The sequence below is a fragment of the Dicentrarchus labrax genome, unplaced genomic scaffold (genome assembly GCF_905237075.1).
Source record: "Dicentrarchus labrax unplaced genomic scaffold, dlabrax2021, whole genome shotgun sequence".
In the NCBI taxonomy this organism is placed as follows: Eukaryota; Metazoa; Chordata; class Actinopteri; family Moronidae; genus Dicentrarchus; species Dicentrarchus labrax.
In genome coordinates this window covers 21,045,305-21,059,839 of record NW_026136719.1, presented here as the reverse complement: position 1 = coordinate 21,059,839, position 14,535 = coordinate 21,045,305, and the positions used below count along the sequence as shown (strand labels likewise).

Below are 14,535 nucleotides of genomic sequence, written 5' to 3'. Positions count from 1 at the left end.
CACCTCATGAGCAAAGGATTAAATAAAAATAGTTTATTTGTATTCACAACCGTAACACAGGTAGTTCTTCAAAAGTGATGTCAGGGAGACGGAAAGAGAATTAAATATAAAATTTATTAGGCAAAATGTACAACAGCTGCATAAGCTATCTTACAGCTCAAATATAGACTTTATTTTACTTCCACTCTTTGAGAGTGGAATATTCAACTTTTTTAAATTCTGCAATGAACTGTGAAAACATTCATAAAAAACACACTGGCTCACATTTATCAAACTTCTCGAAGCAGGAGAGCTAATGTGAAATCCAGTTTGAATCAGTGTTCTAAAGGATGGTCAAACCAGAATAAACGATTTAAATAACGTTTTTTTTAAACTGAATTTCTTAACCAAGAGAGATACTCGTTATGACGTTGTTTCGCCTCCTTCAGTCCAAACAATGCAAAAAAAATGACTCTTTCCTCGTATTTCAAATCCCACAGCTGTTAATCTGTCTCCATGCTGGATCTGCACTGACTTACATCTCCTGCCAACAGTGAGATGTGAAACAAGACAAATTAAAGTGCATCCCAAAACAAAATCACTGAAGACTATAACACAATCAGTTACTGCCCTTTCAATGCAATTTAAAACTCTGGAAAAACAAATACATGTTTAGATTTCTCTTAATCAGATCACCAGAGAAAATTTACTTTTCATGTGAACCATGAAAACTATATTACAATATCAAATAGTTTCAAACTTACAAGATAAACAAGAAATCTCCAAAAAGGACCCATCAACCATGTGCAGCACCTACAACAGCTCCAGAACTTTAAGGTTAACAATTTGTTTTGTTGTTCTTATGCTTAAGGAATGGTGTAATAAGTTCTTGTTAAAGTATTGAAAGTGAAGCTTTAGTCCAACCCCACAGCTTGCTCACTTAAAAAAAAAAAAAAAGACTTCAGATGAGCTCTCCTGCTTAGAAACAGTAATCGAGTAAATGTGGCCTACAGAGACGCAAAACAAACGTCAGGATGGATTGGAAGAGTGGGATGACCCCATCAGTAAGCACCTCGTAGCCCGCTGCTCCGTGAGCCTCCGCCCCCTCCTGAGTTACCATAGTAACCACCGCTGCCGCCACGACCTGAGGAGGATTTTGAAAAGACTGGTCAGTGTAAAAAGGATTCATTTCTCACTTATAATGAATTCAACTAGAAGATAATTAACTAACATACAACATTCAGAAAACCAATAAGTAAAGTTTTTGTACAAATAAATACATCAGCCATTTGTGATCAGCAAAACAAAGGAATTATCAAACTTTATTTTATCACAAAAGTGAATGAAAACTCACTCATTTCAGCTGCTCCACTGGCTGTTGAGTTTAGAAACAGCTCAATATAGCGATGCTCTGTGGAGAAAACATCACAATCATCACATTCATATCAAAAACCTGTTGCTCTGCTGTTTAATGTAAATTAAATCCATCTGGTTACTTTCCCAACTAGTTCAAGCTGTAAGTTGTTTTTTTAGTTCACAGCATTCTGATTTGCTATAAAAATGGTATTTCCCTCTTTAGAAGGTTTCATTTGTTTTATGGTTAATACCAGGATTATGTTGCCTTAATGGTCTTTAGGAATTAACATTAAAAGCTGCCCCAACCTCGCAGCTGATCTGTTCAGATTTTGAATTTGTGCTTTTATTCTTCTTCTTTTTTAGATATAACTTAGTCGAGAAGTAGATTTGTGTCATGAACACATCCTAACGTAGTGTGAAAAAGTGGTGCCACAAGATCCAACAAAAGGGACAGACGAGCTAAAGAGGAAAAGGAGGACATACGCATGTGGTTCTTGTCTTTGGACATGGCTGCCACAGCGTCTTCATGGGAGCGAAACTCCACATCTGCTTCTCCAGTGGACTTGCCGTTAGGAGCCACGTCAATGTGGACCCTCAGTGGATTCAAAGGAGAGAAGAACTACATAAAGAAGGAAAAAAAAAAAGATGTATACAAAGATATATATAGAAATGAACAGGGAGACAAAAGGCCTCTCTCATTTGTCTCTCCTCCGTCCTCCTGTCTATGACCCAGAAATCAATCTCAGTGCGCCATCTCGAAGGACATCTCAGTTACTCAACTGCATCTAAAGGAGAAACGAGGGAGGAGAGAGGAGGCTTGCTGGAGGAGCAATGAGCGAGGATACCCAGGTGTATCCTTTGCAAAAGTCTTTTCAATGTTAAACTTTAATTTTGTTAAATGCCAGTTGCCTCGACTCCTCTGTGTCATTAAAAATGATGATGTTTTGTTCAGTGTTGTCTAAATCAGCACCAGCCCATATGAATGGTACTGACTGAAACTCCACACATAAAGAATTGAAGAGCCTCCTGCGCACAGTCCAATATCCCAATAATCCCACTTTCAGTTTCTATGATTATAATGTCAGCCCACAAACAACAAAAACATTTTCTAACTAACATCAAGCGGGAGAAAATATTTAAGAATTTAGAAAAAAAAGGCCTTTTTGGAGGAAACTTAATACAGTGATCTTAAAGGCTTTAACACTTGCAGATAACCTGCACAGAGCCTCATTGTTTGAAAGACAAATACTAAAAGTAACGTGTGTGTGTGTGTGTGTGTGTGTGTGTGTGTCTCCTTACTTTAGCGATGTCTCCCTCTGTTGCACGGAAAGGTAAACCCCTCATATGGACAAAATGGCCACTGTGGAAGCCTGAACAACCATCAGCTTGACCACTGTAACCGTGGCCTCCAATCCCTGAGCCAAAACACACAAACACAGCCACAGATTACCACAATGGGACCTTTGGTAATTTTGAATTAAGACTGATACATACCAACTATTAATTTACTTGATGATAATGAAACAATAAAGATGTACTGCAGATAAGTTATTAATGTTTCTTGTTAAATGTGTGAATTCTTCATATAGCCTCAAATTAGAGGTCTTGGCTTCATTTTAAGGGCTTCAAGCTAAGACGGTCCAAAACTACTTCTTTACGAAACTCACTCCTAAGTCTATTTTATTAATTCTTAATTATTTATTTATGCATATCCACAATGTAAAAGGTAAAAATGTTTAGGTGTAGAAATGTCGAGATTTGCACCAAAAGATCATTCATTTGTAAGAGAAATAAAATGTAAACTAAACAAAAACAATTAGAAAAGACTTTAGACTTTCAGCAGGGATGTTTAACTGTCAGTATAAAACAATGCTGTCAAACATTAACCCAGCAGATAGTCTAAATCCCAGAGGCTAAATAAATTTTGGACTTTACCTCTTCCTCCCCTCTCTCCTCTCACTCGCTCATCAAACATGCCGTTGCCAAAGCAGTAGTTGTTGAAACCATTGTAGTTGTCAAAGCCACCGTAGCCTGGACACAACACAGAGCAAGAAAGGAAAACTCAAACTGTAACACAGGAAACACGACACAATTGAAGCAGGGCTCAAAAACAGGACTGAAACACTGGCCAACTGGATAGTAAAACTTTGTTTTCTGCTGGTTCAGAAAAAGAAAATAATAAGACTATAAATGTGGAAGAGTTGATATAAAATATAATAAAATTAAAGATGTCTAATGTCTTTATAAATTTGACTATGTTCATGATTTGACTGCTTTTATGTTGTTTTGTAAAAATGAACCAATATGAAAGTTGAACAGAAAAGCAGAAATTAACCAGCTACAGTATGTAATCATACTTATTAATACAGTATATCCATTCCTTCATAAGGGAATATGAATTTGAGGTAGGCTTGTTCATCTCAAACATATGACAAAGTTAATATTTATATCTTATCTTAATATCTTAGTCAACCACTCAACTCTCAACATTTCTGGCAAATAATTCAGAGGTGATTTTGTGCGCTGTGCTGATGAGAACATATTGAACAGCACCAATGAGTATATCAGATCATATGATCAGGATGTGATTATCATTGTTTTGTTCAACTGTCTGTGGCGCTGATTGTTTACACTTATGCAGCCACCAAATATTATTGCATACAGAAATAAGAAACTCTGCTTACCTCCTCCATATCCCCCTCCACTCCTCATGGTGTCCATCAGAGCCCCACTGCGGCCAGGCCCGGGCCCGGGCCCATAAAACCCTGCTCTGGGGCCCCCCATCATGGGTCTATCGTAGGGCCCTGGTCTCTGGCCTCCCATTCCCCGCCGGGGCAGCTCATAGTAGGCTCTGATCTCATTACGACTGCTCTTAAAAATCTCTATATACCTGCAATATGAGAAGCCCATGGGGTGGAGGGGGGCAGAGGACAGGGTTAAGGTGTAGAAATGGCTTAGCTTGGGTTACATGCATAGACATTATTCACAGAGAGAGAAGATAAACACACCAAAAACAAATATCCTAAATAGTGGTCTATTCCATTCCTAATTAGTAGTTTTAACCTGGAGCGTCTGAATGACTGAACCTCAACAAAGTCTCATCATTAGCTGGGCTTAGGGCTGTAGTAGAGGATTTCTACGCCAACCTCACCTCTTGTTACTTAACGTAAAGAAAATCATTTTAGGTGTTGCACTGATCATTTTAATGTTTGATGCTTTAATGGTAGAGGCTGCCTTGACTGTCCTCTGCTGTAGTTCTACACTTAATCCCCTCTTCCACAGTAAATTATCTATGAGCTACATGTACAGAAAGATATAAAAGGAAGTGCCAAATGTTGCTCTAACGAAATTAAATAGGAGCTCCCAGGTCTTATTTGACCAACAACAAAACTGTCTATGGCATAAAATACTCACACCACCTTCAATTTATAGATTAGATACATGATCTTTCATCCCATTATTCAACATGTCACCATAGTTACAATACATAAACCCATTAAACCCCTCCCGTTAGCATTTTAATAAAGTATTACATGACCCACCCAATTAATTCAAACTTTGTCATTGTTTTACCACAATTGTTTTAGCACACCAACCCATTCTTCACATTGAACCATAGCAGAACCCATCCCATTAACACCACAATTACTCTAACATGACCACCCATTAAATACTACAATGGAAGACCAACCCAGTCCAGCCCGTCCCTTTCCCGTCTGTCCCACCTGTGCCCTATTCTTTCCTTGTGTTTCCCCAGAGCCTTTTCTGCTATCTCCTTTGAGGCAAACTGCACGAAGGCTTCCCCTGTGCTCCTCCCCTGGTAGTCCACTGGCAGAGTAATCCCATTTGGCACGATTCTCAACCCTTCAACCCAAGCACACATAAATACATAGGTCGGTAGGTAGACTGATAGATATGTAGAATAGATAGAACAACACCCACTGCAACACTGGAGCTTTCAGGATTAATATATGTCATGACAGCGAACAAATATCAGCTGTAGTATCTGATAAGACTGCATTAAAAAGGGGGCATCGCAGAAGACTTAATTTACACTTGTAAGGTGCCCAGCGGGGGAATTAAACAAATACTGGTCTAGAGTCAGCAGCTATAAAATCAAAGTAGATGCAGATAAAACTTTTTCTCTGATACACAACCAAATTTAGGCCAGTGCCAAAGTTATTATTTATTAGTGTTGAGTGACACTGGCTGTTAATAATTCTTAAGTATTGATTATCCTAGATAAAAGGCTGCTAGTTAACAGAATTATAGTACTGACCCCAGATCAGTGTCATGGGACTGTCTCTCCTCAGCCAAACCAAACCAGCCCAGCCCATTCTATATTTTAACCCCCTTCAGGAGGCATGATATCAAGATCATGTAGCATAAGCAGGTTAAATAATGTGTTAACATAACACTAACATGGTAAGAGGCATACTAACAATTCATAACAAGGACACATTAGCCAACACAGTATGACTATACTACAAGAACAAACATACATTAGGCCTTTGGGCCATGACACACAGACATGTTAGCTGACTATAAGTCAAATTAATACCACTTTGTAATGAGAGAGATCCAAAATGTGAAAAGATAGTGTTGCACGTTGGCAAATGTTAGTGTATGTTTATGCTGTTGGGTTGATCAGCAAAGTGGAAAGCACCGTTCAAAGTGCAGTTGGCAGTACTTTGGATTTGTTCATATTTCCTAACATAATGGTACTGTTTATGAAATAGTGTAAATGTAAAGTTTACTGTTGTTCCACTTTTATTTTCTATCAGAATAATGTTAAAGACGTTATAATAAGTTCTACCTGGGTAATTAGACAATTTAAGGAACTGATAGTGGACTTATTTCATTGGAACTGTTTGTTGGCCTTATTTACTGAAGCCTATGGACAGATTTTATGTGATAAAGGGCTATACAACATAAATACTGACCAAGAAATGAGTGAAATGTATTCAGAGCCTACCTGAAATTTCTTTTAGTGGTTTTGCCTCATTTGATTGTTACCTAGCAGCAGTTCTGTCCTTAAACCCTCAAACTGGGGTGTTAACAGTGGAAAAAACTACAATACTTGGTTAACAGCGTATCTATAAAAACTGTCCCTAAGTTTAACATAAATGGTGTAATATCAGTACAATTCAATAGAGTAATTAGACAAAAGTTTGTACCTGAGAAGAACTGAACAATCTCCTCCTTACTACAGCCAAAGGGAAGGCCTCTAAGTCTCAGCATGCAGCCACTGCAGCTGTCGTAGTCAGCAGGACCGCTACGTTTCAGCACCCAGTCCATCTCACTACGGTTTGACTTGAACACTGATTCAGACACAAAGACAGATCGACACACGTCAAGATCTGAAAGGACAATAAAACTTAGAAAGATACAAATAATTATTAGTTTGATTTGAAGCTCATCCCACACAAGCTGTGTAATGTCTATTTATACAGAGTAAACAATATATATTTGAGCCAAGACAAAAATTGACATGTATTTCAAATACACAGGGAACAACATCTCAACAACAGAGTATGTTGTACTTTGACTGTATCCGTAATCTCATAGAATACAGCAATTATTCAAATGGAAAGTTGGCACGTATAAACTCTCGTCCATCAGTCTGGTATGATTGTTTATATTTCTTACCCTCTATGTATCGGTGTCCCATGTATTTACGGTCCTTGGAGAGGGCATTCTTGAAATCCTCTGCTGTTTTCAGCTCAATAAATGCCTCTCCACTGGGACGGCCTTCTTTAGAGTAGGTGAAACAGACTCCGTTTATTTTACCAACGATGTCACAGTCTGTAAAAAAGTAAGACTGACTGAGATTTCCTGGCATAAAAAAATTCCCAATAGAGGGTACAACTGGATCCTGTCTAATTTGAGCTGCTTGGAGCTCGACAAAGTACAATCAAACTATATACCATTCATTCTCTAATTCACCTGAGCTCCTAACAGCCCCCTAGTGGCTACAGTCATGTGAAATTTGAAACAATAATGGTGGGGTAAGCGATTCTAGGTAATGCGATTCTAATTCAATACACTTTTTTCAAATTCAGTAAAAAATCCACTACAGGTCCGCTAGCGCCCTGCGTGCGCTGAAGAAAAATCAGGTGTTTGTACACAGCCCGGCAAATTGGGAACGAAGTGGATCAGAGCGAGCCAGGATTTGTGTGTCAGGTAGTGTTAAATTACTTGCCCAAAGACAGTCAGCTTACTTTCTAGTTTGCCAAGATATGCTGTTGTTGTGATGTTCACTACAGTAACAGGAGAGTTGTGAGTATTGTGTGCTGGCTCTGGGAAACTGTCTTGTCGTCTCTGCATGTTAGCTGCAGAGACAGCAGCAACTTTAGCGACAATACTCAAACCCAAAACATAGCTGACATTAGTTACATTACTTGCCATGTCATTGTTCGCACTGCATCGTGGTATCTGCCATGGAACTGGATTTTTCCAGAGTCGCTTACCCAACTTTTAAGATTGAGTAACAGCTCAGAAAACGTTGAGAAACCCAAGTCATTTCTGTGTGTAACACTTACACTCAGACAACCAATAAAAAAAGTTTCTGGCAGACTTCTTGTAAAGCAAAATCCCAAAGTGACTAAAATACTAAAACTAATTTAGATTGTAAAATACTTTTTGACTTCCACAATTAATTATATTTATCCTAGTGTGATCCTGATGCTTTATGCTCATATTTCTAAACACAGTGTGAATGTGAAGACACATCACAATGTCAACATTAAGCAAAAGAGCTGAGTTTCTTGTTTTAGAAGTAATTTCAGTCTTACACTTACTAACTGTGTTGATGCCTCAAGCCTTAAAAATATGAGTGTGTATTCTCACCAGAGAAGAAACTGGCCACTTCCTCCTGCGTGCAGGACCAGGGCAATCCTCTGATCCGAACCACATAACCCTCTTCATTCAAAGACATCCTCGCTGCCTCACAGAGCACAACACAGCAGCAACACATTAAATTACTGTGTCAATAATACTTTTATAAAATCAAATAGCTTCCAGTACCCTGGGCACAAAGTCTAAACTAAGGACAAAACTATTTTGTCCATTACCTGTGCAGATACCTTTCATAAATATAAGCAACCTGCTTTTAACACGTCTAAATAGTCTTACATTAGGTAACTTATTAACTATTTCTTATTGTGCATTGACTATTCATTATAAATATTTGTATATTCTTTATATTTGTGCAATAATAACTTAGTGTTACTTGTATTTGTACATGTATCATTATAAACAGAGCAGCAGCATTCAGCTATGAAATATGCACACACAGATTTGTGTAATAATACGCTGCAAAACATAATGTCCGCAGAAAGCTCATATTAATGTTAGAAATATCTGTTTTTCAGCCAATAGGAAAATAAACAATCACCAGAAACGAAATCCCTGTAGTCGGAATAATAACCAGTATGCAACGTCAACCCCCTCAGTATGAAATATCTAATAATTGAGGAGTATAATACAAGGTACTGCAGCTGTCTCAACAGTTAAATAGGCTAATGTTTGTGACTTCCTCCTTCCAGCTGAGTAAAATGTTCGTAAACCAAAAGGCTTGCTAGCTAACGTAACAACAGTTGCTCTCAACTCACTCAGACCTTTACAAATCTGTCCTCACAACACGTTATTATGCTTTAGTTAAGTTACTTCTCTGAACTTCACCGCAGGACAATAATAATAATAATAATAATAATAATAATAATAATAATAATAATAATATGTGTCGGTCTGGACAGTGGCTTAGCTAATGATGCTAGCTAACGTTTCTCTACTGTCAGGCAGCCGCGCTGACGTTATGAAGCTAACACTAGCAGCTAACAGGCTAACAGGCTAACTGTAGGACACTGACAGCGGTCAAACGTACAAGGCAAACTAGTTCGATTCCCAGCGGTGGAGCACTGTCACTGGGTATCAAAATATGCACTCAGGTGAAAATGTGTCAGACGTCGGAGACAAATGTATGAAAATGATGAAGTTGTCTTACAGTCGCCTCTTGTCCCCGGTCTCCTGCTCCGGTCCCGAGCCTCAGGTGTCACCAGCGAACTCCTTCAGGTATGTTGTCGCGAGACTTGGACTCATTAAAAACATGACGTTGGGCCCTTTATCTCAATAATAATAATAATAATAATAATAATAATAATAATAATAATAATAATAATAATTACATAGATGATAACAAATAATAAAACAAGGAGGGGTTATAAGAGGAGTGTAAATGCTATTTCTGTCCATTTCTATCAGAAGTATTTTAATGAACTCTAATTTATTGTATGTTGCATTGAAGATGCAATATAATAATAATGCCCAGGAGGCTTCCTGAGTATGTAGAAATGTATTCCTGTTGTGTTAATTAATTAATTAATTAATTAATTGATACTTCTGTTGACTGTTGCTTTCAGGCAGACAGAGCAGTTTGAATGCTACACACAGGCTATAGTGTACTGTGAATCAACTAAGACCAAAAACATGCTGATTATTTTAATGACCTATGTATAAAAGCACAAACCAGACATTGTGTTTGGAATTAAAATGGATCCCTCTGGTATTGGATTATTAGTCACACAAAAGCAGGAGTCCAGGCTATATCCAACCTCACTAATCAAAAACACACATGAAGGGACTTTGAACTGTCAGGTAACAACAGTTAATTCATTTACAGTTTTTATTGAGGGAGCAGGGCTTATAGTGGTGGGCCTATATGACAATAACAAACTTGTTTCGACAATAGACATAGAAACACAATAGTCCTGCCTTTGAAAGCAGGTTAAACAGAAGTCAGAAGTTCACGCAGAGGGGCGCCTGCTGAAACCAAACAGATCGGGTGTAAAGTCCACTGACAGCAGTGGAACGACTGTCACTACAATCCCCACTGGACACTAAGAGTTTCAAGCCATTGTCACATTTAGCCTGATCATAATGGAGATTCCAGTATTTACAGTAGATGCCTTCACGAATTTACCATTCAAGGGAAACCCTGCGGCAATTTGTCCACTTATGCATGTGAGTAAGAATATGTGGGTTAAAGTAAAGTACTGTCATATTGTACACGTAACAATCTGAAGTAGGGTGTTTGTTGTTCAAAGATTACAGCTGCTCCTTAATAAAACTATATCTATTAATCTATGTGCTTATACCACAGTGTATCCTGATTACATGTCACAACAAAAGATTTACATTTGTGTTTTTAACAGGAACTGAGTGATGATTTGTATCAGAAGATAGCAGCAGAGATGAACCTTTCAGAAACAGCATTCATCACCAGGATCAACCCCTCTGACAATTTTACTACAGGTAAAACTAACTAACTATAAAGACACAAAAATAAAGACATAAATACCTGCTAGTGGCCAATGGAAGTTGTGACATTAAGTATACCATAACTTATTTAAGTGTTGGATGGAATAGGTGATTTTGCAGCAACAGTAATGAAGCTAAAAATGTAAAATGTGTCCTCAGAATGGCTCCAACAATCCATAAAGTCACGATATCCGATGGACTTATTAAAGTAAGATTTCAAACGTTTATTTGATGGTAATTTGCCAACATTTGGTAGTACAATGCACAATTTCAATGCACAGTTTATGTCACAGTTCATCCTCTGATGATTGTCAATGTACACATTATATTTCACAACAGATCAACAATTAGATATGTTGTGTACCAATCTCAATGTCCAATGTGCAGTTCATTTGATGGTAATGTACTTTCAACAGGCTTGACGTAGTATAAAATATTCTAAATGGGCACAATTTTACATACTGTGTATAACTTGTACAGTATATAAAACACAGCAGACAAAGATGGAATAAAAACAAAAACTATTTTACCTTCAGAGGAAAGTGAAGGTTGTGTCTGCAGGTCTGGAGACACACAAAAACAAACAGAACTGATTAATACCACTGACTTAAGCAGTCATTTTGATAAAGTCGTAATACACATATAAATCATTACAGCACAAGGATCAAGGGTAGAATGAGATAAAAACACCCAGTTGTGTCAATTTTTTCTCTGTGTGTTCTTGTGTGTGCACAAACCAAAGAAACACATCCTCAGCAGTCTGACAGATAACAATGTTCAACACACAGCTAAGACTTGCATTGTTGGGAATGGGAAGAACAATGCAATGAGCGGTCACAGTTAACAATGCAAACACACGTGCAGTCACTCAGTTTTTTACAAATGGTACAACTGCACAGAGAGGAATACTCGTGTCATTTGTACACAGCTTAAGAACGGAAACATTTCAACCCCTTAAACTTAAATAGGTCTCAGGCTAAATATAACTCAGTCGCCTTGGGTATAAATTTTGCTTGCAGCTTAATAATTGATTATTGTACACATGAACACATCTGCATTTTAGATTCATATGAGAAATTGTGGGTATGTATAAACTTCTCTTTATAGGGCAAAGTTAGCTAAATAGTTTTTACTGCTTTAGATAGTTGTGGTTTCAAATGGCAGTTATATTTAGACTATGTGTTAAAGTTGTATGTGTGTTAAAGCACCTGTCTGACAATGTCATGTGATTTACAGGATCAAGGTTCCACCTTCGATGGTTTACACCAACCAATGAAGTGAATCTGTGTGGTCATGCCACTCTGGCCTCTGCAGCAGTGCTGTTCCAGTATAATAGTAAGATACAAAACAAACACACACAGACATGAACACAATATCGAGGTTAGTTTCCAGTTAAAATCCAGTTTATGCATTGGCCTTAATTGGAAGACAGAAAATATACAGATAGTTACTTTTGTAATGGCTCATTACATAGGCTCTTCCATATAAAACACAGTGAAGCTAAATACAAAAAAGGACAAGATATTGTTAATAATACCATGTCCAATACACCCACAGTAATCATAGTTCCTGCTAGCTTGTGAGAATAATATTCTGTGTGTTTATCTGTTAGAGAATGTGAATCCCATACTGGTGTTTGAGACCAGGAGTGGAGATCTGGCTGTCACCCAGAAGGGGGAAGGGTACATCATGGACTTCCCTCTCAACGCACCCACCCCAGAGGTACAGTATGTGGTCAGATGCACACATCAGGACAATTTTACAGGCAATCCTGGCTGACAATTACACTGTGTAACTGAGCACTAAAAAACAATATGGGGCGCCCGGTTAGCTCAGTCGGTAGAGCTGGTGACCCATGTACGGACTTTCTGCATGTCATCCCCTCTCTCTCTACCCACCTTTCCTGGCTGTCTTTGGCTGTCACTATCCAATAAAGGCAATAAAAGGCCAAAAAAATAACTTCAAAAACAAAAACAATATGGAGACAAACATGCAATAAATCACACACACAGTCCTTTCTTTACCCGTTATAATCTAGACTTCATTTTCCATTGCCCACAACAGTATCATGTCGATAAAAACTAAAACCCAGGAACTCTACATTAGTATAACATACAGCTGGAGCTGGAGATGGAGATTATCACTGCAAGGTGCAAGATTTTCCATTAGAAAGTTTCAGAAACATTGTAAAGTATTTCAAAAGACAACAAAATGCTATTATTGTAACAGCTTTTTTTCTAAAACCACTTTTCTCAGGATCCCAATGAGTTCAGAGACATCATCAAGGTCAGTAAGAGCATACACCTACTCTCTCTCACAATCTACATGTACATCAACCCCTCTGTATTTATAGTATATGCCAATGTGATTACATACTTGTGCTTTTGTATTTGCTACTTAACTGTGTCTCTGCTTCTGCACGTGTGATACAGGTTGCAGTTGGAAACCACGCAGTCCAGGAAGTCTATCTAAGCTCTAATACTAAGAAACTGCTGATTCGGCTGGCTGACAGCTGTGACAGGTAACAATCAAAACACACTTTAAAACCCATAAAAGCCCACAGACAGACAGATATTCAAACCACTGTCTGTCTCTAGGTCAAACTCGGTTTGCTAAATCAATCACTCGTGCCTTGCCTGGTTTGTTTGTGACTCTTCTTACGTGCTGCATGTGTGGGTTTTCTCCAGGTCAGTGCTAACCAGTCTGAAAATTGACCCTGTTGCTCTTCAGAGCAGTGACAAGAGTGGAAAAGTAGGAGGAGTAATCGTCACCATGAAAGGTAACCAGAACTAAAAATGAAATCCTATTTAGCAAGACCAGAGGGATACCTTTGGCAGCTTTAAGATTTGTTGGGTAGGACAACATAAAGTTAAAAATACCAAAGTCAAGAGTCTTTTAAGAAATAAGTGACAATTGTTTGTTCCCTGAAACCCCATGCTAAACCATTTATTAGCTATTAGTTTGTCTATTAGCCAACAAATATGAGATAATAGCAGCAACACCGTTGAGACAAAGCTACAAGCCAAGGTGAATCAAAATGTCCTTCTATCTGCCAATAGGATCCCCGGATTGCCAGCCGGGATACGACTTCTACTCCAGATTCTTTGCTCCGTGGAACGGCATTCCTGAGGATCCCGTCACTGGTAGACTGCTATTAGTACTATTACCACGATGACTGCTACTACAAAGTACTTTCTTATAATTGATTAATCCTACATATCTTGCGAAAGCTTTCTGTAAAAATCTTTCTTGTCCTTACAGGTTCTGCCCACACTGTGCTAGGAAGCTACTGGTCCAAGAAACTAGGAAAAAAGAAAATGCTGGGTAATTCATTTAACTAATTGCACATCGTAAACTGTCTTATGACTTATTGATCATAAAGAAACATAAAAGTCTGACCACATTGTAAAAATTTGATTTGATCAGCAACTTGTCAAACTCTAAACCAGTGCAAAAGTATTTTACTATCCACAAAACATTTTTTTATTTACTTGATGGCAGGTGTTGTTTTCCACCACAGATAGTCCATTACTACTAAACTGAACCATACTGACTCATAACTCTGTGTGTGTGTTTGTGTAGCTTACCAGTGCTCCAGACGAGGTGGAGAGCTGGAACTAGAAGTGAGAGACGACGGAAGAATCAATATAGCTGGACAGACTGTCACTGTACTGCAGGGAACAATGAAACTGTAGCAACAGACACATGCAAGCAAAGAGGGTTGGGAATGATGGGTCATTATGTACCTGCACACAGAAGCAGACGCAGGTTTCGTACCATTTCGTAAAAAAATTTGATGGTTTAAATAAAAAGCAGAACAAACTACTGTCCAGACTGGTCCATCTGATACTGAAACTTCACTAAGCATGCCAAAATACTACA

At 38.2% G+C, this 14,535-nt stretch overlaps 2 protein-coding genes across 7 annotated transcripts; one reads left to right on the top strand and one right to left on the bottom strand.

Annotated features, from left to right (window-relative positions):
- Positions 1-95: 95 nt before the first annotated feature.
- On the bottom strand, positions 96-9,466 carry hnrnph3 (heterogeneous nuclear ribonucleoprotein H3 (2H9)). 5 transcript variants are annotated; one of them, XM_051378319.1, is made up of 11 exons: positions 9,341-9,466; positions 8,185-8,277; positions 6,985-7,140; positions 6,513-6,656; positions 5,061-5,199; positions 4,020-4,225; positions 3,271-3,366; positions 2,635-2,750; positions 1,819-1,954; positions 1,334-1,390; positions 96-1,123 (listed from the first exon to the last, which is right to left on the bottom strand). In XM_051378319.1, the coding sequence occupies exons 2-11, from the start codon at positions 8,270-8,272 to the stop codon at positions 1,041-1,043; spliced, it is 1,221 nt and encodes a 406-aa protein (XP_051234279.1). In that variant the 5' UTR covers positions 8,273-8,277; positions 9,341-9,466; the 3' UTR covers positions 96-1,040. The 5 variants fall into 5 exon arrangements, with proteins under 5 accessions (XP_051234279.1, XP_051234280.1, XP_051234281.1 ...); XM_051378320.1 differs by having other exon boundaries at positions 8,185-8,281; positions 9,341-9,416; XM_051378321.1 differs by lacking the exon at positions 9,341-9,466 and adding an exon at positions 8,732-9,082.
- Positions 9,150-14,479, top strand: LOC127351116 (phenazine biosynthesis-like domain-containing protein 1). 2 transcript variants are annotated; one of them, XM_051378325.1, is made up of 10 exons: positions 9,150-9,408; positions 10,548-10,647; positions 11,890-11,988; positions 12,266-12,375; positions 12,910-12,939; positions 13,086-13,174; positions 13,341-13,432; positions 13,713-13,796; positions 13,915-13,977; positions 14,236-14,479. In XM_051378325.1, exons 1-10 carry the CDS (start codon positions 9,313-9,315, stop codon positions 14,346-14,348), a joined length of 876 nt encoding a protein of 291 aa, XP_051234285.1. In that variant the 5' UTR covers positions 9,150-9,312; the 3' UTR covers positions 14,349-14,479. The 2 variants fall into 2 exon arrangements, with proteins under 2 accessions (XP_051234285.1, XP_051234286.1); XM_051378326.1 differs by lacking the exon at positions 9,150-9,408 and adding an exon at positions 10,144-10,356.
- The last annotated feature ends 56 nt before the right edge of the window (positions 14,480-14,535 follow it).

What these genes read in the sequence shown, in the direction of transcription:
- LOC127351116 (XM_051378325.1), top strand. Translation starts at nt 9,313, where the DNA reads ATGTATGAAAATGATGAAGTTGTCTTACAGTCGCCTCTTGTCCCCGGT. An exon ending in AGTTCAGAGACATCATCAAG is followed by an intron (nt 12,940 to 13,085) that starts GTCAGTAAGAGC and finishes CGTGTGATACAG; the next exon opens with GTTGCAGTTGGAAACCACGC. An exon ending in AGGAAAAAAGAAAATGCTGG is followed by an intron (nt 13,978 to 14,235) that starts GTAATTCATTTA and finishes GTGTTTGTGTAG; the next exon opens with CTTACCAGTGCTCCAGACGA.
- hnrnph3 (XM_051378319.1), bottom strand. Translation starts at nt 8,272, where the DNA reads ATGTCTTTGAATGAAGAGGGTTATGTGGTTCGGATCAGAGGATTGCCC. An exon ending in AAGGAAAGAATAGGGCACAG is followed by an intron (nt 4,226 to 5,060) that starts GTGGGACAGACG and finishes CTCATATTGCAG; the next exon opens with GTATATAGAGATTTTTAAGA. An exon ending in AGGAGAGAGGGGAGGAAGAG is followed by an intron (nt 2,751 to 3,270) that starts GTAAAGTCCAAA and finishes GTTTTGGCTCAG; the next exon opens with GGATTGGAGGCCACGGTTAC.